Source organism: Motacilla alba, chromosome 7, assembly GCF_015832195.1.
Source record: "Motacilla alba alba isolate MOTALB_02 chromosome 7, Motacilla_alba_V1.0_pri, whole genome shotgun sequence".
Classification (NCBI taxonomy): domain Eukaryota; kingdom Metazoa; phylum Chordata; class Aves; order Passeriformes; family Motacillidae; genus Motacilla; species Motacilla alba.
In genome coordinates this window covers 17,184,723-17,207,030 of record NC_052022.1, presented here as the reverse complement: position 1 = coordinate 17,207,030, position 22,308 = coordinate 17,184,723, and the positions used below count along the sequence as shown (strand labels likewise).

The 22,308-nt window shown below is 35.7% G+C and overlaps 1 protein-coding gene across 5 annotated transcripts in view; it reads left to right on the top strand.

The window, feature by feature from the left end:
• The window catches only part of KCNH7 (potassium voltage-gated channel subfamily H member 7), a 208,537-nt gene that overhangs the window by 149,282 nt on the left and 36,947 nt on the right, over positions 1–22,308 (top strand). For all 5 annotated transcript variants that reach the window (XM_038141938.1, XM_038141939.1, XM_038141940.1 and 2 more), the window contains one exon: positions 18,039–18,464. In XM_038141938.1, the coding sequence (XP_037997866.1) occupies positions 18,039–18,464 (426 nt within the window). The remainder of the gene's footprint in view (positions 1–18,038; positions 18,465–22,308) is intronic.

Sequence of the window (22,308 nt, the reverse complement as noted above, 5' to 3'; positions counted from 1 at the left end):
GCTGAGCTTCTGTGTACTAGTTATGTTGTTGAGGGCAGAAGGGAGGGCAGAAGTTTTTTTTTTTAAATCTATGTTTATTCAAATAATTTAGATTTTATGAAAAGTCCAATGGAAATGGCATGGATCAGTTAATCTTTCCATGAAAATTGATACCTACTAAATTCAAAATTAAATTTGAAATGCTCTATAAAATCTTTACACTTCACAAAAGCCTTCCAATTGAATTTGACATTGGTTTATGTCCTTTTCTAGAACAATCTCAACCACTGTGCAGAGTACAATTTGCATAGCAAACTTTGATGCCATATCATTCATTATAATTGGAAATAGTTCCCTGCAGCTGCTGCTTTTTCTGGTATTACATTCACTTATCAATATTTTTAGTTCCTACTGCATGCTAAATGCTAGAATTAGGTACAGGTAGAAACTCCTAGGAGATATAAATAAAGGTAGGTCTATAGTATTACAATGGTCAGGGATCTAGTTAATTAGTGATTAATTAATTAGATTAAAAATAGACATTTAGAAGATTTAAGTGGCTAGTTTTAGGCCCATTCATGTTTCTCTTCCCAGTGATTTTAATATATTTGTAAGAGTCAGCTCTTCGAAGCTTCTGCTTCATGTCTTGTAAATTTATTTGTAAATCTTTTCTTAGGCCATAGATCCATTAGGAACATATCTGCAGAACAGTGCAGAAGTGGGCTTGGAAGATTTGAGCACAGTGTTGAGAATATAATATGGTGGAAATATTAAATGAGGTAGTTAAAATATGCTCATGCTGGCACAGTCTCTGATAAGGAAATCTGTCAAACAGCATCAGAAATACACAGAGGGCAATATGACCTATTTAATCTATGGGGCAATATCAGTAAAAGAGCAAATGAGTATAAAACAGCCATGGAGGGCAATATGACCTATTTAATCTATGGGGCAATATCAGTAAAAGAGCAAATAAAACAGCCATGGTAAGTTTTAAGGTCACCCTTAATCAGAGTTGTGACATTCTGAAACCATCTTCTAATGAAAGAAGTTAAGGCAGGAATTCTAAGTGTTGCTAGAAAGACCCTGAGAACGTAGTGAAGGGGTACATAACATGCTGTATTTTCTGGCATTGCAGGACTTGATGACACGAAAGGCCACATATTGTACCATTCAAATACACATCCATCCATCTCTCCCTTTGTAGTCCTTTTTTTCTGTCTTTCTCTCTTTCCTCAGTTTTGCTGAAAAATTTGATCCTGGTGTTAAAATCTCACAATTCCACTACTGTGTCTCCTCATGGTGCAAAGCAAAATATATCAGTGAGCTTTCCTGTTGGATCATGAAGCCTGGATTCTCTCTCATGTATCAATAATATATCAAGTATCAGCATCACAGGAGGCAACAAGTTCTTTCCAAAGACAACATCTGTATAACTTCTTTAATATCCACAAGCTAGAGATGTAATTTGGGTCTTGAAGAGAGTAAAAAAGGAAAGGATGGCACATAGCCACCTTCAGAGGGAAGAGGAAGAATAATGAATAAAGTAAATAAAAGAGTCGTTGGCCACGGTGTTTAGAGGAAGTGATGCACTTTGAGAAAATGTTTAAAGAAGAGTAAGATACTTTAGTAGACGTATTTTAGTGGAATAAATTAGAAATAGAAAGTAGAATAAAGTCTAGAAAATCATTTTAGAAGAAAGAGGAGATGCTGTGGGACAGTAGTTTATACTTTGAGAGAAAAATCTAGGTTATACATTCTACTGCAAGAAACCTTCCAATAATGTTTTTCTACTTAACAGGAGGGTTCAGGACATTTTGTAGAGATGAAAATTGCCTTAAGATACATTGTCATATTCCATTGCAGATATTTGTGACTAAATTATATTTACATTTCCATTCTACTTTAATTTTTTTTTTAAAAAGCTTTTCCTCATAATTTCCAGAGGTGTTAATGTTACTCTCTTCTAGAAGAATCTTGACTTACTTTTTTCCAATATTCCTTTTTTTACAGTCTGTTGAGGAGGACTGTAATTTCTGCACTCTTTTGTACTGACAGGTTCAGTTGGGGTCCTGACACTGATGGCTAGAAAGAGACAAGTCTTCCTAGAGGCACAAAAGTAGAATTTTATTGAAGAAAGCAGTAGGGCAAAAGTCTGACATCTGTCCCTTAACATTTTTTATGAATTCATAAAGGGGACTTCTGGCCTTTAAATTTCAATGTGCAAAGACACAACAGGAAATAATTTTATCTTTTGCTTAAATACTGATTTATTTTAAAGCTTCATAGACTTCCAGTTTCCACTGATGTACAGCTACAAAGCTGTGAACTCTGTTATAAACAGACTCGTGAAGACTAGAATAGTCAGTATCTGTGCTTTATTTTTAAAGAAAACAGAAAATTCCTGAATGCCCATAACTTAATACTTCCTACAAATAACTGTCCCGGTAAAAAAAAAAAAAATGTAAATGACTGGTCTTTTTATTGTGTTGTTTAAGAAAAACTGTTTTGTTGCTTTTAATCACTAGTGTTCTGAGATCATTTATCTCCTTGAAATTCATCAGTCTGAAGGAATACAGAATGTGGTTGAAAGGCCCAATATATATATCTCTTGTTCATTATTTTTCTCAATAAATGACTTACAGGAAAGTAAAACTCTGTAATCTTTTAACTTCTTGTAATAATAGTTTTCAGAAGAGTTTCATTATCCACCCACCTCTAGAAAACATATATATACCCAAACTGGTCATATGGCTGATGAAATGATAAATATATACCTTGACAGGCAACACAGAATATTGTGATCTGATTTGCAGACATGCTGAACACCCACAAATCTTCCGAAAATAGAGCTGCTGGTGAGAAGGGGGGGGGGGGGGGGGGGGAGGCTGGGGACCATGTATGAGGTGATAGACCTTGTAGTTTCACTGCATGTTTTTGTAATCTGGCCAGACTCTATTTTGTTCCCCAAAAGATTAAGAAATAAGTGACAATATCCTCCCAAGGCCAATAAAGCTGTTGATATAAAAAGAACTATTATATGATCATGACTTCAAACTGACCTTCAGGTTTTCAGGCTAAAACAAGACTACCAGCATCTAGGACAGAGGGGGGCAATATAAGACCTAAAAATAAACCAAGTCATTGATCTATAAATTTTCAGCAGTCTGCTTCAGCTGACACACTGTGCTGTTTACATCCTGCAATTACTCACATACACACAACATTTCAAGGCTGTTCATTTTGCATTCTGCATAACACAGAGAATTCTGAATAAAGGGGAAAAATTTTGATGCCTTCCAATTACACAGCAAGAGATACATATAATAGTGAAATTAGGGGGTAAAAAGGGCCAGCATTTCCTAGTTAATGTATGGAAAGTTTAAATTTACTCTGAAATGAGAAGCTTCTTTTTCCTGTTATTTGTGAATTGACACATTTTATACAGAAGTCATTCTCTTTCTTTACTATAATAGTTAGCACCCTCATGCAATAAAATTTCATCTATTATTGTCAGTACATAATTAGACATTGTAATTACTATAGATGTAATTATAGAAATAGTATAAATGTGTCTAATTTCATTGTAATTTAGAAGATGTGACACACTCTGTGAAACCAAGAAAAGCAAAGAAGCCATGATTAAAACCAGTAAAAATACCTCAGTTCCACTGTGGCCATTTAAACCTGTGCCAAGGTGTCACCACAACTGCATAGTAGCATCTTTTTCACCAGAGCAAACAGCTATTCCAAGTGTGTGGAAGCACAAAATAAAGCCCACTTTTTTGATCAGTTTCAGAAGAAAACATAGTATCTTCATTATAATTATTTGCTGTTGCACCAAGTAATAAAAATAAGATTCACAACAATTGTGAAAGATAAAGTATTCCTTCCTTACAGTAGAGCCTCTTCTTTTTGTGACAGTTGAATAGGTTCAGGCGGCTGAACTGCTGCAGTGTTTTGAGAAGATTTCACAACATATGGTAGAAATGGAGCAGTCGGAAAGCCCAGCTGCTTTGCAGCATGTAACCTGGATGCATCCTTAATTAGTCCATGTCCTTCCCTCAAGATCTGCTCTTCTGAAAAGGGGATTACCTGATTTTGCTGAGTTGGGAAAAAGTATCCACTATCTTCTATGAATTACAGTTTTCAGTGATCTCTTTGTTTTTTACTGCCGTGACGCTAACATGGAATAAAGCGTATGACCTTTGTTAATATTAGCTCATTTGCCAAAGCAACATTCCTCTTCTAATGCTAAGTGGGAGAAAATAGACTTTCAGATGGCATTGTAATTTGTTCTGATAATGAGGAGTTCGGTGCAAGAACTAATACTCTACAAAGCAAGCAAAGCTTATAGAAATCAAGGTGCTGGCAGCATTTAGGCAAGCCTCATTTCTCTGGTCTATTGCTATAAACACCCAAACTCCTATTTCATGGTGGATTGACCTTTTATGTTTCTAAACTTGGTAGGTTATTCTGCTGAAGCCAACAGTTTTGACGCTCACCAAAACAGTCTCACCATGAAGTGCAAGTCAAGACCCAGTAAGATTCAAAGAGCTGTGAGATCCTCTGATGTATTTGGCATGCACAGTCTGGAATAATAGCTTTCACATATGCAGTTAGAGTTGCCTTAAAACAGCTGTGAAAGAAGTCATAGTCCCTCTTTCACATAACCTTAGAACTGTACAAAAATGTAGTGTGGAAGAGACCTCTAGAGGCCATCTAACCCAGCCTCCTATGCAAAACAGCACAACTGCAAAGTTAGATCAGGGTCCAGTGGTTACCATGTTAACTCAGGACAGTTTCTATCTTTAGGAGAGCATAAGTATATAATTTTCCAGAGATAGACAGCAATAGCAGCTGACATGGGGAAATAGGAAGGGAAGAGGGCAGAATGCTGTGGATCTCATGGGTCACAAAAAACTGCTATTTTTCAAGAACACCACTGGTGTAGCTAACATTCAGGACAACCTCTTAGAAAGACGTAGTCCTGGGTTGTAGTTCCAGAGTAATTTGACCATTACTTATCTTACATAAATGACCATCTGTTAAAAAGGCCACAAAAATAACCCTGGGCACCATGGACTCAGACTCAGGACTCCCTCCCTCTCTAAGTGCCCTTACCCTCAAATAGTCTGGATTCTGAACTCTGCTCTAGTGCCAGGCAACTCACATGTACATACTGTAGGACCAATGTTGGATCTAGTCACAAAATACCATAACCTGGGCAGGCAATTTTTAGCATTTACCTGAAATTATATAGTCGCACCTCTTAAGAGTAATTTTCCTCAGGAAAAAGGGGCAAATGTGGTCAGTTAACCATTTAAATTCTTTTCCTCTTTTAATGTAATACTAGCTAGTACACAAACTGAAAATTTTGTGGGTAATCTAATTATTATTTTTTTCAAGGAAATTTGTACTCTCTCTCCCACACATCACTAATGAAAGAAATGGATGAATAAACTAAATTTTAAAAATAAAGTTCCTGCGATTTGCAGGTAGTATGATGATTATTATAAAGCAGTTATGTTCCAACACTAATTATAAATGAGGTCTTTAAGCATATTAACAGGAAATAGCAATGGGGTTATTATTCTTTTCTCTCGGGCAGGGGGAGGAAAAAAGCATGTGGATTAGTTGTTTTTGATGTAGTGGCAACTGAGAAAAATATTTTCTAGTTCAGGTCTGATAAGGTTTAGCATTTTTTTCAAAGTAGTAGAAATAGTAAGAAAAAGCAAAGACCATTAACCCCAGTCAGCATAATGTGTTTTTTGATGAATTCTGAATGTCCTCAAAATTAATAAGCCAAATGAGAAGGTCATTTTTCTCATCTATTCCCTGTCATGTGTTAGAACTTGGATAATGCTTTCAGCTTGTAACTGGTAACAGGATCAATAGAGAAGGGCAAACCCAGAATAGTTCAGAATTATGGGTTTAAAAAAAAAAAAAAAAAAAAAAAAGGAAGGTGGTAAAAAGGAGGAACACTCCTTAAATTATATTTATTTATGGATGGTGTTGGTGTTACTGAACATAAAATCAATAAGCATAGCACAATGAAAATCTCCAGGAAGTATTTATTAAAAGTGGCTAGTTCAGGCCATCTGTTATGAACCAGTTTAAACACAGAAGAGTGAGGGAAATGGTGTCTGTGAATAACACAGATCAGACCCAGAGAGGTTTGAAATATACCCAAAAAACTTTATTAAAACCAGATGGGGTTAAATGCTGGCACCAAAAAAAAATTGTATATTTCATTTAATAGTAAAAGAGGCAAAGGGGGAGAGAGAGAGAGAGAAGAGAGAAAACAGAAAGAGAGAGAGTTGTGCATGGGGAGTGGGGGGACAGGGAGAGAGTGAAAGGGGTTAGGTGGAAACATACCGCCCTTCCTGGGGTCCTAGCTATGTCAGCTATGTCTTGTTGTCCCCCTCCGTCTGGTCTTCTTGGCAGTGAGAGTCCCTCCTCCCCGTGCCCCCCACCACTGCACCAAAAAGTACAGAATGCAGTGGATTGATGTATGTTTGGGCCAGGTGGGAATGTCCAAGGTGCCTCCCCTAAGGGGGCCAGTTTCACACTGTCCATTGCAACACTTTGGATATGTTGCATCATGTTGCAGTGCTCTGGTGCAGGGTCTGGGGACCCCTTTGGGGGAGGCCTTTGATGGGCCATGACACCCTTCTGCTGTCCTTCATGTGGATGCAGCTTTTCCCAGGGTGAAGCAGCCCCACAGCTGAGCTCTGCACAGTGGAGGATGGGTGTTCACTGCCTCTGACCAGAGGCTTTTTCACCACATACCCAACACCTGTCTCCCCACACCCTCTGGTGCAAGGGTCTGTTTGAGCCTGGCAGCTGATAGCCCTGAGACTGAGGTCTCCACCCTGAAGGTACTAAACTTCATCCAGCTGTGAATGTACTCTTCCCCCCCTAGCCCAGACCCGAGTGACTGTCTTCATCAAGGAGTAGTTCTGGCCCTCAGTCAGAAGGTCTATTCAGGGTGTGGTGGTCTTCTCTGCAGCTTTTCTAGTACAGTTTTGATATAATAGGCCAAAGTCCTTCATGAAGATGTTTAAGCCATAAATTATAACATTCAATCTCTAACACCATCCAAAGCATAAAATAAAATCTATCTGAAATAAAGTACTGAAATTATATGAATATTTACCTGATATTCTTACGTAGAAAACCCAGAGTTTCTTCTTGATGTTTTATTTACCTTGGGCAAGTCTAGTTTTCTTTGACAATTGAATAAATCTTTCATTGTAGCACATGGTGAAATTGTCCTTAAGATACTTTAGGTTCATTTACAAACATAAAAATTTCTTTTTTTACTCAAAGAATTGCCAGTTTTACATTAAGGCAGCATCTTTTTAAATATGGAAATTCCAGTAACTACTCAATATCTTGGAAGCTGGCATGAAATGGTATGTTCAGCTTCAGACAGACTGTGAAGTATACTACTACTAATAAATGAGAATCATTTATTAAATGGGAAGAAAAGTTCTTCATTTCACAGATTTGTATTTTTTTTCTATTCTAAGTATCCATCTTTGAAAATGTTCTACTTTCTAAATGAATTATATCAATTATGAAGAAATCTTTCTTTTGAAGCAAAATAACTTCTGAGTGATATGGGCTCACATTTGTACCAATTTGTTCTGTTCAAGGAAGTTTAATTTCACTGGGTTTGTAGGTGAGTTACAAGTGGAAGACTATAACCAAATGAGAATAACACCTTTTGCTGCATCTTAGTCTCTGATGCTGTTAGTTGCTGGGTTTGGAATCGAGAAAAAAATCAGAGCCTGTGGATCACGGCCATTCTGCAGAACTTGTTAGAGGCCAGCTAATTTATTTTGGCAAATTTTGTTAGGATAGGATGCAGACTCTAGTCGCCTTACAGGTTTTCAAAAAAAGCTTGAAAAATAAGTTTTGTCTAGGATAGTTATTTGCAGATATATTGTGCTGCCTGTTTTCTCACTTCTTTACACCCACAAAATCCAGTAAGGAAAGGAAACTGCAGTTTGCACAGTGTGATAAATTTGTCAATATATCTAGAAAACAATGAGCATCAAGGCTTACAGACTTCTATTCTAGGCATTTTTCCCACTGGATTGAACTTTCAGTGCCTGCAGCAGCACCAAAAAGATTCCCATATCTCCCTGGTTGTCACAGTTTAACCCCAGCTGGCGACAAAGTATCATACAGCAGCTGCTCAGGTCCTTCCTGCACCCTCAGCGGGATGGAGGTGAAGGTCAGGAGTGATACTAGTACTCATAGCAATTGTAAACAAAAGGAGGGAGGAAGACAAAAAGAGAGAGACAGAGACACAGGGAAAGCAGGCCTGAGGAAAACAAGTTATACAATGCAATTTCTCCCAGCCTGCTGACTGATGCCAAACCCATTCCCAAGCCATGATAAGTCTGTCTTCCTGGTAATTCCCCTCAGTTTGTAGTCTGGCCATAATGTTCTATGCCATGGACTATGCATTTGGCCTGATCAGGTCAGCTGTCCTGCCCATGCTTCCTCCCAGTTTTTTGTGCACCTGCTCACTGAGAGAGCCTGGGAAACTGAAAAGTCCATGACTTAGGGTAAACATCACTTAGCAACCAAGGCATCAGTGTGTTGTCAACATTATTCCCATACTAAATCCAAAACAGAGCAGTGTGTCAGTTACTAAGAACAAAAACTAACTCTCTCGTAGCCAGAATCAGGACACTGATTAAACCCATAAATAAAACCTCCTGTTTTCTCCAAAACATGAGCTTCATTTAGCATAGCACAGGCCAGGTAGAGCTTTTCAAGGACTTACTTTTGTCTCACTGATTCCATGCTATTTTTGTTTCATTGTTGTTTCTGTTGAAATAGCAGAGTATTTAGTATCATCATGAAAATCACACCATGTCTTGCCACAATTCCCCCAAACTAAAATAATTTTTTGCATTGTAAAACAATAAAAGTGTCTAATGTAAGATCCAGCTACTGGCTGAGCAAAGGCAAGTTTGTCTGCTCACTTCTCCATGGTCACAAATCCACCCTTTTTCTATGCCTAACCAGCATTAATTGAATGAGTGGCCCTAAAAATCTGGATCGTGCTTTTATGGGTTGGTTTTAGTAAAGAAATGTAATTTTTATCATCAGATTGTCTGTATCTATGTGTGCAATCTGTTCCATCTACCTTTGCCAATGGCTTTTTGGTTAAAATATTGATGGCCAAATTTTATATAGAAGTTTGGGTAATGCACTTAACTTTTCTGAAAGTGGTATTGAGAGCAGTACTTGGGCAACCTGGGCAGAATGCTAAGCCTAAATATCTTCTTTAAGTGAACAAGGCTGGGATGTGCCCATTAGGCATAAACAAGGAGAGCCACAGGGAAGATGGTATTTTTTAAAGTAAGCTTTTCTCCCTACCAGAACAGTTTCAATTGTAGTTCATACATTTTTAAACACTATGGGGTCTAATTACAAAATGCAGATTTTCTAGGCACTAAAGTTTGCTTTTTTTGTGTATTACGGAAAAATATTTACCATGAAACTAAAAGTTAAATATGAAGATATGCATAAGGATCTTTTCTTCCTTTCTCCTGTACTCCTAAGAGTTATGTCAGTAAGTACTGTAATCATAGAACCAAACTATGAATGCAGCTACTTCATTATCTCTCCATGCACTTCTGAAATTCTTAGAGCTTTTATGCTATTCTTTATTCAATCAAATTATTTGTCATCCAGCAAATCAGTCAAAATGTATAATAATGAAAAATGCTTTTTTCATAAATATACTAAGAAGGATGACATAACATCAACAAGCACAAAATCTGCTTCTTTAATTCCCACACTATGAACAGATGATAGAAAATATATTCTTGATTACTAAAAACCGCACAATAATTTAAGTCCTTATAAGAAATTGAACCATTGATATTTTGTTTTCAGACATATAAATGCTTGTCAGAAGCTTAGTGTTGCCAGAAGAGCAATGAATAACTCACAAACTCACTAGTATGTTGAAGGATAGCATTTACTCTCTTCTGAAATATTATGTCATAGTGAATTTTAAGAGGCTTACACAACTTTTAATACATATTCTGTCATTAGCTTTTCCTAAAAGAAGTCAATATCTTCTTTGACAATATCTTCTTTAATAATCTATATATCCCTAATTTCAGTTTTAAGAGCAGTAAAGTGCTCTTAGTAAATCTATGTGCTGCTTAGTAAATCTAAGTGTTGCTCTGATAATGCATTACCCACCAATGTCAAAGTAATTATGTACTGAGTGGCAGGAAGAGGCTCCTGAGGTTTAAGATTACATACCATTTCTTAAAATTTTCATGGAAAATGAACTATAAAAATACCTCCTCACTTTTAATATCTAGCTTAATAAAAATAAATTATAGGTTAGAGATATTACATATATTCAATTTTGGTGAAAGAGTCTTGTTTGATGGTAATATCCAATAAGTATTGTTTCCCTGAAATCCAAAAAATTTTACTTAACAAACAAAAGAAAAAGGCTGTTCTACTGTTTTGATTACAGGACATGCATAACTTTCTTTAACTATTTGAAGATTTTTGGTTGCTGTGTATGTAAATATGTTTAGCTGAATAAGATATATAATTATTTTATAACTTCATGAAAGTTCAGCCCTTCATGGCCTCAGCAAGACACTTAGCACTCCGAGGAAGTCCCTTTCCTCTCAAACAAATTTCTGTAGTGACAGATTGATATAAGGAACAAAAAAAAAATTAGAATACACTCAGATAATCTTTGAATTTTCAGGTTCCACCACTACTAGCAGAAGTTCTGTTTCAATATCTACCTAAAATTACATTTGGTGAATATAAGGATGTAGGAAAAAAAAATTAAAAACCTTCTGTATAAGACCTCATTACTTTACTACAAACTGTCTCACAGAGAGTGTTTTAGCATTCAGCATTATATACAAACAGTCACATTACACTATTTTAAAACCTTTAGCTGTAAAAAAGATGTATTTAGTATAGTATAGCTGTGTTAATAGTATAGCTGTATTATAATATATAGCAATAATATTTCCATAATAATAATACTTTAATAAATACAAAGGGAGTAAGACAGGAAGGCAAGTATTATTAACATTCCCCACCATTAGTATTTCAGGAGATATTCTTTGGTAGCTGTCCTTTGAAAGACATGTAAAAATATCTTTTACATGTAAAAATACCTTGTAAACCTGGTATATGAAAGCCTTATGTAATACTGTGTTTGCACCACATCAAGAGCACTTCAGCTTTCTTTCAGTACTGGTGTAATCTTCTTAATTGTTCATGTCTGCATAAGGAAGACAATCATCAAGATGACTGAAATATGAAAATCCATTAAAGTCTTTTGGGGAAATTAGGTAATGCCTACTATCAGAAAGTCAATGTTAATTCGAATTCCATTTGTTCATTAATACTTGTGTAATATTTATTTTTAGTTGGTTTTAGTTTCAGAAATCTCCTTAGGAGGTCCAAGTCTGTAGATGTCTCATGGTAATGGTATGAATAGAGAGGAAAAGTAAAGAGATGTACTTGCTAGTTATAGCTTGGCAGCTTCAATAGAATTAATACACAGGAGAAAAGAGAGACGTGAGAGGTTACTTCAAGAGAAGAAATTTCCATAAAATCTGTTAAAATCATTTTAAAGCTGAAGCAATACTGCCTCATTTTGAGTGTTCTATCATTCAGATTTAAGGTCGGGACAAAAACCGTCAATTACAAGAATATGGCCTTTGCTTACAAGTCTGATTTATGTTTCTCATTTCTTTTTCTTTCCAAGTTTTTCCTGTTCAACACTGTTGTTAGCCTTGTTGATAAAGATCTGAAAATTAGTTCAAAACTAGTTTTAAAAAGGAAGAGGTATTTTGCATTTGGATTAGATCTAAAGAGACAGATGTTCCAAATTCTTTCCTTTTTTTTACACTAGCTATGATAATGTTTACAATACAATTATATTGGTCCAATTTCTTCTTTGCATTTTCATGTAATTTCATATTTTGATGTTGAATATGCTTTATACAATGAGTTCCTTAAATCACTATTAATAGTAGATATTCAAGTCTCTCAGCAGATGAGGAGCTTATGTGTTTCTAGATTTGCTACATCCTTCCTGGCTTAAAGATGCAGGAGTGATCATCCACTCAGTTCTCAGGGCTGTGTGCCTAGCATTGGACTACTGCTGGAGTGAGTGCAGCAACACACTGGCAAAATAATATTTTTTGATGTCATGTAGTATTTCCGAGAAATAAATATTTGAACATTGTATTTGAACAGGTACTATCTTCCATAGTTTTACACAAGATGTTTTATGGATGAGATAAATGTTTATTTTAAAGTTCTCAAAGTAATTTGGGACTATATTTATAGTTTGAACTTTATTAAATGTTTATGAAATTCTCTTAACATGAAAGGTGCTATGCAGTAGCTAACCTTGTCAGTACGATTTACTTTAATTCATCTGTTGCAAAAGCAGCAGTGACATAACAGTATTTAGTACTGAAAGAACTACACCATTTAAATATACATACACTTCATATGAGGCACACTTGGTTATGAGACATAGCAAAGTACCATTTAATTTATTAATGTTTGCAACCATCAAACTTCCACATCTACTTTTCACACAGATATCTGTGTCCATCTACCTTAAAACTGTTGAGTTTCACTCAAGCCCTTTTACCTCTTTTGATATTTGTCAAGTGTAAACATTGCTCTTTGTTCAAATTTTCTGGATGTACTTCTTTCTGAGATGAAAGGTGTTACCTAGATTGTGAATATGTTACATATTCTTCTGTGAGTGTAAATTAGTCACCTATCTTCTGTTGGTTTGGAAATACATGGCACAAAAAATATTGTGACTTCTTAGAAGAGGTGAAAAAGTCCAATATTTTCTGAATAACTTTCATTTTGCATTGGGTCCATGCAATTGTAATATGTTAGTGGGATGAGTTCAGTGCTTCTTGAATGCAATGGGAATGATTCCTGGTTCTTTTCCATGTTCATGTGCTTTACTTAGCTCTACAGTCACTTAAAGAGCCTGGGTGCAGCATGTAGCAACCCTGTCCTAGACTTGCTCTCATCAAGTGGTAGAATAACCAGGAAACCATACTGTTAATCCATGCAATGGTTTGACAAAAACACTTGTTTAACAATGCATGGTGACATTAATCATTTAATATTTCTGCTATGATTTATTCATATGCTATTATTCTTCTTTGTTTCTAGGTCTTTGGGTTTTACTGTGTGCATTTGCATTCTTTAATAAATTTAGAATGAAAATGCCTCAGAACAAAATTGATGAATATACATGTGATAGCAGTATGGGTCTCTCAGACTGTCTTGAAACTACAGTTTGAATAGTAGAATCACAGAGTGATAGAATGGTGTGGGTTGGAAGAGACCATAAAGATTATCTCATTCCAATCTCCCTGCCATGGGCAGGGCTACCTTCCACTACTCCAGGTTGCTCAGGCTCCATCCAGCCTGGCCTTGAATACTCACAGGGATGAGACAACCAGAACTTCTCTGAGCAGCCTGTTCCAGTGACTCACCACCCTCACAGTAAAGAATACTTCCTGGCATGTAATCTAAACCTGTCTTCTGTCACTTTAAAACCATGCCTCCTTTTCCTCTTGCAAAAAGATTCTTTCTGACTTCCTTGTAGGCCCTCTTTAGATATGGGAAGGTGCTATACGTTCTCTTACAACCTTCTCTTCTCCAGGCTGAATAACCCTAACTCAATCTGTCTTCATAAGTGAGGTGTTCCAGCCCTCTCATCTTTATGGCCTCCTCTGGACTTGGTCCAACAGGACCATGCCCATCTCATGCAGGGGGCCCCACAGCTGGATGAAACACTCCAGGTGGGGTCTCATGAGAGTGGAGTAGAGGGGGAAAATCACCTCTCTTGATCTGCTAGTCACATTTCTTTTGGTGCAGGAGAAGACAAATATTTGTGTGAATTAATTTTAAAAAATAAAAATAATAAACTAAATTTAGAGAAGAATTTTGAGAGCTCATTGCTGTTGCAAAGTAGCTTTTATGAAATTTTTCTGCTTGTTATCCTTTAGGATACTTCCAGATGTAAATATTATTTTCTTTACGTGACAGAAATTAGAGAGATTAAACAACAGCTTGCCTAAGATCACTGAGAAACTCGGTAACAGTCACCAGAGTAAAATTCACAGGTCATCCAACATCTTGTATAACATTTCACCTACATATTCTATTTTATAAATGAGTCTGTATGGGGAGGAAGGGTCAAATACTGTTTCTGCATGTGATACTGCAGAGCTTACAGCAAGAGTCCCCTACACGATCCAGTTACACAGTGAAGCATATGGCCAATGTACTGCACGGCACATCAGCCCAGTTTGGCTCTTTGAAACTTCATTAAAAAACATTATGCAAAACAAGATCTTTAAAACACAACACAGGCCAGAAATTTTAGCTGGTACCAGGCAGGTTTTCTGGAGGGAAAAAAAGATAGAACTGCCCCAAAAAACGATTACACCATGAACAGTGTAACCCAGTGTAAAGTGATAAAGCTTACTGAATCTTTTTTTTTTTTAATTCACTGTCACCTGATAGTCCCCCTGGTACATCTCTGGTACCTACACTTCCTTTGTCCTCTTGCTTAACATAACAGCAGCCAATAATAAATTTTCATTGTCCTTAAATATATTTTCTTTCAATTTCTGTGAACTACTGATATCTTTGAGGAACTGAAAGCTACCAGACTGTTCAGAAATAAAAATCTAAAACTGTGCTAATTTATGACAGTTGCTTTGATCTCACTCCATATTTTTCTGTGTATCTGATTGCAGCTCTCCTAAAATAAATGCCACCTTGAAATTGTGATTTTAGGATGTGAGTGCATGAACCTAAAAAGTGTAGAAGGTGTTTACCAGCCCTGTCTTTGTGAAACACCTCAAGCAAGATTCACAGAATCAAAAATGAGTTTGAATGAAGTCTTCTAACTTGCAGCAGTGCTACTTCAACAGTGAATGAGATACACAGAAAAGTTTAATTTTATATCAGAGTTCTTTACTCAAAGGCAAAGTATAGTAAAGTTTATTTAGCCTTGAAATGGTCTCATTTTAAATAGATTAAATCCTATTACCTAATACTGCTTGTAAAGCACACCAGTTATAAATATCTTCCTGCTTTCCCCAGGAAAGCCAGTGTGAGGTGGTATTTAATCAAGTTTGAATACTCCTAATTTTTCTTGAGAAAAACCAATTGCAGATGTCAAATCCGAAGGTTCAAAGATGTTTTAACACTGCAATACTTCCATCTTGTCCTAATCACATTTCTTACTCTTAAAAATATTTTATTCCCTAAGCTACCTCTTTTACAATCCAAAGTATGAGTTTTACTGTCCAGAAGAGATAATACATTTTCTTTTTACTAACAGGGAATTATATCTATTTTAAATAAGTGGAAATATTAAAGGTCTTCTGAATGAATTTCTAAGTAGACTGAAGTCTTCCACCTAGCTAAGATGGCCAAAATTGGCCAACGTCAGTACCCAAGCTTTGCAAGCATGTTACACAATAAGAAAAAGGAGAAATTCATCTCATATTCAATGAGTCTTTATTGAAACTGCTAACATAAAACTAAATAATGTGTTTTGCCTTTTTTGTGTGTGTGCAACTGTGATTTTTTTATTTGAGAAATGAAGTCACATCTTTCTCGAGATACAAAAACCAAAATAGTTACATGAGTGTCTGTTTTCACTTCTCATTGCATGCGAGTAAGCAATGCAGAAATGTAAAGTTCTATATAACATTATGAATATGAAACTCACAACTATCAGTTCAGCCTCTCCTGTCTTGTGTGTCCAAGAAACTATCACCAAAAAAAATTGGATGCATTTCTGGTATGATCACTTTTATACTGTTATTCCCTCATTTTATTCAATTGTTTGGATTTTTAAACTCCAGTTTTGCCTAACTCAGTTTAAACAAGTTTAGGAATAAATGTAGTTAAAATTAGATTTGGAGTCAGATTTCAGGGGAATTAGTCCAACTTACATTATGCGTTGTTCTGAAATGAAGCAGAGTGCCTGGAATTTTCAAGCAACAGAAAGAAACATGTGAAGTAAGCTTTATTGTCCTTGTTGCCTAATCCATTTTCTTCATTGTCTGAAAATCCTGCAGAACAGTGATATAAATTTTATAAATAGCAGTTCACTTGGCACAAATACTCACTGTTCTCAAATACTAAGAAAACCTTGTCAGCTCATCAGGTGGGGGACTAAAAATATTAAGACTGCCTAAGAGACTAACAATGCTTCAACTTGCTGTCAGCTAATGTGTTTAATGCATAAAAAAAGTAGCCAGCACCATTAGTTAAGTGCAAGTCTTAGTTACAATACAAAAAATTGATGAACTGCCTCTACATCAGCAGAGTGCTCAGCCCAGTGCTTGGTGGCTGCTTGAGGCTAGCACATATTCTTTTGGATGACTTAATCACTTCTTTCTTCAAGTTCAAAGAAGAGTGGTTATTAACCCTCATGTTCTCACAACATTTTCAGAGTAGAATTTGACTAAGATTCGTGTCACTTCTACTACTAAGGAGATAGGATCTAAGATTTATAAAACAATTTCTGTTGAAAATTTAAACAGAAAAGAGTGTGCTGACCCTTAGAATTGTCTAAGATTATGTTTGAGAAGCATGGATTCCCTCAATCTTGATCTCGGACTGAAATCTCAAGTCCCAGAATACTAACTGTATTTTTTACTGTATTTACTGTATTTGCTGTATTTTTTACTAACTGTAAAAAAAAGCAAATAAAAGCAGGCAATATAACTGAAAAGGTATATCCCCTTCCAATCATCATTTCATTTGAGTAGAATTATTCATTTTAATAGCTTTTGAAGTAACCTATTTTTTTTAAATAGAATTGTTTTTAAATAGCAGGAGAATAAGGAATAAGCTGAAGTAACTGGTGGGAAAAGGGCATACGATTTCATTAACATGAATATTGCCCAACTGAGTAATAACTGAAGGTTGTCACCATCTGATGTTTGTTCACCAGTCTGTGTAAAATGAAATGGTGTTCTGAGTCCCATAGGATTTGGAGATCATTTGCAGCACAGAAGGCAATAATTAGCATCATTGCTGACAATCCCAAACACTGAATAGAGACAAAACATAATTTACCTTTTGATCTTTAAAGGTTTTGTTCCTTCGTGTCAGAATTCAGTCAGACTGAAAGAGCAGCCAAAGGAAATTCATTTTATCTGGTGCTCACACAATGCTTGCTCTTTGCAACAAAGCGAACATTTCAGCTTCCAGAGCCAGCAAATTAAGCAGTGCTTACAAACATAATCCTTCCAAATAAAATTGAAATCCAACTTAGATAACACCAGCAGATAACAAATCCATACTTTTAAAGGAATAATAAGGTTTAGGCATTGACAAAAGTAGAAGTGGAGGAAAAGGCAATACTCCTGTGGTCTCCTTTGTCACACCTTTAGCTGAACTAGAACTATAGCGTCAGTGTAATTTGTCTGTGCATGAAGGTTTCTAATACCACAAAACTCAAAGTGTAGATAGATGTCAAGGACACTAACAGATCTTTCTCTGACTTTTTTTTAATTTTTGGTTGTGTACACCTTCTAATGAGAGCAAACTCTTTTGTAGAGAATGTAAGCCAATGATAATAGGTTTCCCTTGGGAGAAAAACACTACATCACTGCAAGAAAAGTCATTCACTGGCCCTGAGAAGGCTGGCAAGGTTATCATGTGGTGGATAAATGAATTTCATGACATGCTTAATAATGCAGATTTTACGGATATAAGATATGCTTCTTAATGTTTGCTGCAGGGGACAAGAATAAACCTACTGTGCAAAATTGTCAATGAATTTATTGGACCTGGCAGACACCACGAATTTCACAGAAATCTAGCTTGCCAAAACTCTAAGTAATTTAAGCTTAATTCTTAAAACTACAATGAAGTACTTTTTGTCCTGTATTTGCCATGTTTACTGGAAGTTGAAGTAGATACAGTGTCTGATTATTGATGTGATACATTTCTTATTCTAGGTTCTATCCTTAGGGGCTGATGTTCTACCAGAATATAAACTCCAGACACCTCGCATCAACAAGTTTACTATATTGCACTACAGTCCTTTCAAAGCCGTCTGGGACTGGCTCATTTTGTTGCTGGTCATATACACTGCCATATTCACTCCTTACTCTGCTGCCTTCCTTCTCAATGACAGTGAGGATCGGAAGAGGAGAGAGTGTGGATACTCCTGCAGCCCACTGAATGTTGTAGACTTAATTGTGGATATTATGTTTATCATTGACATTCTAATAAACTTCAGAACAACATATGTAAACCAAAATGAAGAAGTGGTAAGTGATCCAGCAAAAATAGCAATTCACTACTTCAAAGGCTGGTTCCTAATTGACATGGTTGCTGCAATACCTTTTGACCTGCTGATTTTTGGCTCTGGCTCTGAAGAGGTAAGCTTAAATGAATACGAAATCTTAAATCCTAATTTATTACTTCATGATGGTATTCTGTGTATTCTAAAGTGGTTTTTGCATGTCACTTAATAGCTGATTAGTATTTCCATCACATCTTTTAAAGTTAAACAAAAACTAAATTTTCCTTTGTAGAATAAGGCACAATATTAGCTTTCATTGAGAAGAGAAAACATTGAATGATTCAGCTAATATTTTTCAGTTATACCATATTTGATACTGTCTTTAGAAATAATAAATATATTGTGTATGAAGGACTTGGTCAAATGGTTTTATATAAGAATTTCTGCTTTGATTTGTTGGTTACTTTTTTAAAACTGCCCATGATGTATTTAAGTGCTGTGTTGGCATTGCATCATTAAAATAATTTTTCTCTGCTCAAAATGTTTAGGTCAGATGTTTACTTAGCAGAAAACAGATTAGTTGTAGTGCAAACTGTACTAGTTATCAAAAAGATTCAGCTGTTGTCAATTTTATCAAGAATATGGACTATCAAAAGAAGGAAAAAAAAGATTACCTTGACAGGCATGATCTATCTACACAACAGAGCAAAAAAACTTTTCAATATATGCATCCAAAACTGGCCTAAAGGTATAAAAAAATATATGCTACATTCTGGATTCCTGACCCAGTTCTTCCCAACAATTTCATTTAATTTAAGAAGGGATAAAATCATAATATTTTTTTCTGAAAAGTAGAGAATTGGGTTTGACTTTTCTGTGATGCACAGAATGCAGAATTTTTTTTAAAAAGCAGCAAACCAAGCAAAACAAAAATGAGGAGTCTAGGAAAACATGAGAAAAAACCATGCACTAAAAATAAGTGTCACTAAGGAAAGCAATAAGAAGAGAGAGAGTAATATAAATGACAGAGGGAACATATTAATAGTTCTCTTACTAGAATAAAACTTTTTTTATTCAGAAGGGGACAAAAAGCCCAGAGATTTAAGAGAAAATTTGATCACCTTTTGCATTCATTATCTGTGGCAGGTGTCCATCTTTCTGCTGAAAAGTTTTTCTGTGGTTTTGAAAGCCCAGATACATGAAAGACCAACATTTTCATAATGGCATTACTTCTAACTCAGACTACAACGTTGCCCTCCAGGCATGGTCTGCATCCCTTTCTGATCATTGATCACTTGTCATTGCCAAAAATTATTTTCAATGATTAGAAGTGTGGAACATAAAGGATTACAACAGGGATCAATTCCAAAGCTCATTGAAGGAGTGCCCCTGAACATCATCCACACCTCCCCTGTTACAGGTGTTCTTAAGAGTAAAGTGCCAGGTGCTAAAGTCATGCTAAAGAGATAACTTTAGCATAATATAGCATTACAGATTACAGTAACAAACAAGTGCATTCTTGCAGAGGAGTAGGCAAATATAAAAATGTGGAAGTTGAAACAGAAATTATTAGACCATGTAATGACATTTTCACTATTGCAGATATTAGTAAATTGATTCATTATTCCCTCAAAATCTAGTAATTGACCAGTTTCTCTACCTGGAAAAAAAAAAGGCTTTGTTTATCTAAGCAGCAATGATGCTATATAGATTATGTTCCATTCACCGTGCCATCATAGCTTCTCTCTCTCATTCATGGTATTGAATATGTCAATCACTTTTCTAAGCTGCTACTTACTGCAATTTTTATTCCTACATTGCTACCTATATTTCACCAATGATCCCTTTTCATAGTTTAGCAAGAAGAGGCAAATGTAAAACTGACAGAATGGAGCATTTTTCATTTAATAGAATTTTTTCAGTCATGAAAGCTATCTTTTTTGTGAAATAGCTCTTTTTTGTTATCTAGAGATTCTTCAAAGAAGATCCCTAGTGAAAAATTGTATTGAATAGTCTTTTTATTAAACAACATAAGCTCTAAAGAGAGCTCCATGTGTGCTCATGCAGCTTTAAAACACCTTGATATCGAATGAAGTCTTGAAAGGGCAGGAGATAACAATCCAAATACCACATACAGCACTATCCAAATGATGGCTCTCTTTGAGCCATACTTTTTTAACCATAAGAAAGCAACAGAGTTAGACCATTAACTTTCCAATTTTTAAAATAGGGAAATAATGCAATTTTAATTTTTTTTTTCTGCCTAATGAGACCCAAAATGATGATGATTGGTAGTAAATAATTCTCTCTTTTTTGTGTGTGTGTTGTGAAAGTTAGGTGGCTTCCCTGATATTTGGGAAGATAAAAATCATGAGTAGATGGAGAGGAAAGAAGAGAAAAGAAAAAAGTCTGATGTGATTATCCAACCACTCTTGAACTTGTAGTCCAGCAGATAGGTACGATGGAAACAGAGAAGCAAGCAATCCAGAAAAGAGAGCAGCATCTATCAGGTTGCTGTTTGCAGATATTAATGGCTGGCACCAGATGGAGTAAGGTAACTGACAGAGTAGGTCCCCTGCCTCCTTGGGTGTTGTGCTGATCCAAGTATTCCAGCACACCAGCAAAATTACATTACATTTAATGGTTCTAAAATCAATTACTTCTGTCCCTGGCCAAGTGACACATGGGAGGTGTACTGTCACTATGTGAAGGCTACATATGTGATGAGAAGTTGACAGCATGTAAGGCACATCAAAACTTGTGGACCATGCTTTTCACCACTACTGCCAGCTCTGTTTTAGTGTTAAAGCTTCTTCATGGCGTTAAAGAAAATTAAAAGTCCAGATGAGTTTTTCGATGATTTAAGCATATCTAGTCTAATTCATGCTGATTTTACCCATGAAAAGATGAAGCTTTCATGTGTTATATACCTTCCACATACTCCAGAGCTCAATCTGATGTATCTAAGTATAGGATTGACACTGAGTATGAATAATATTAGCAAGTTTTATCTTAAGAATGTGGTGGAACAGTGATGACATATTGTAGATTAGTGATCTACCATCTGATCTATTTAAGGGGCACTGTAAGAATATGTGGTCTCTTGCATGACGTAGAGATATGACTACATCTGTAAGAGAATGTTTCAAGCACCCCACTAAAAACAAATCTTAGCTTTTCTTTCTTAATATAAACCTGATATATCTACAAAGAAAAAATAACCTAATCACAATATTTACATGTTTCTGAATTTCAGCCTAGGCATAACATTTTGAAGGGTGCGGTCTTTCAGACTATTGAGGTCACTAACCTTCCTTATGTGGTAATGAGAAATTCACCCTGAAGTTATTATTTGGGGTGTTAAACTGGACTAAGGGGTGCTACTATACATTATCCTCTTGCTCATTTACTCAGAAAAGATGAACAATTTATTGAGTTGTCCACTGAGAAATGCAACCAAGAAAGACTTCTTTTGTTCCAAGAGCTTTGGGGTTTTACTCAGAAACATTGTAAATGCAAGGATTTAATAAAACATAAAAACTAGTCTAGTACTTGTTGCAAAAAAAGCTTTAATATGATGCATACTTCTGTCAGAGGGGTTTATGAGGCTTGTAAAACTTTTCATGTTAAGTTTCATGTAATATACATGCATGTTAAAACAAAAACAAAAACCCAAGCCAAACCAACCAACAAACAAACAAACAAATAAAACCTTAAAAAATGTATGCCCTCTTGGCATTTACTGAATACTTTAATATATGTTCAGACTTAATGCAAGGAAAAAAGGTGGCTGAGGTTTTTTTAATCCAGTTGCTTCTCTTAACAATACTGTCCATTCCTTCTACAAGGAATCAGCAAATATGAAAATTATTTACTAATTCAAATTTGAAAACTTATTTTAATAACCTCTAGATTTCTTTGAAATGGTCAACACCTCAAAGATGCTGCAATGGATAATAGCACATGTCTGCACAAAAAAT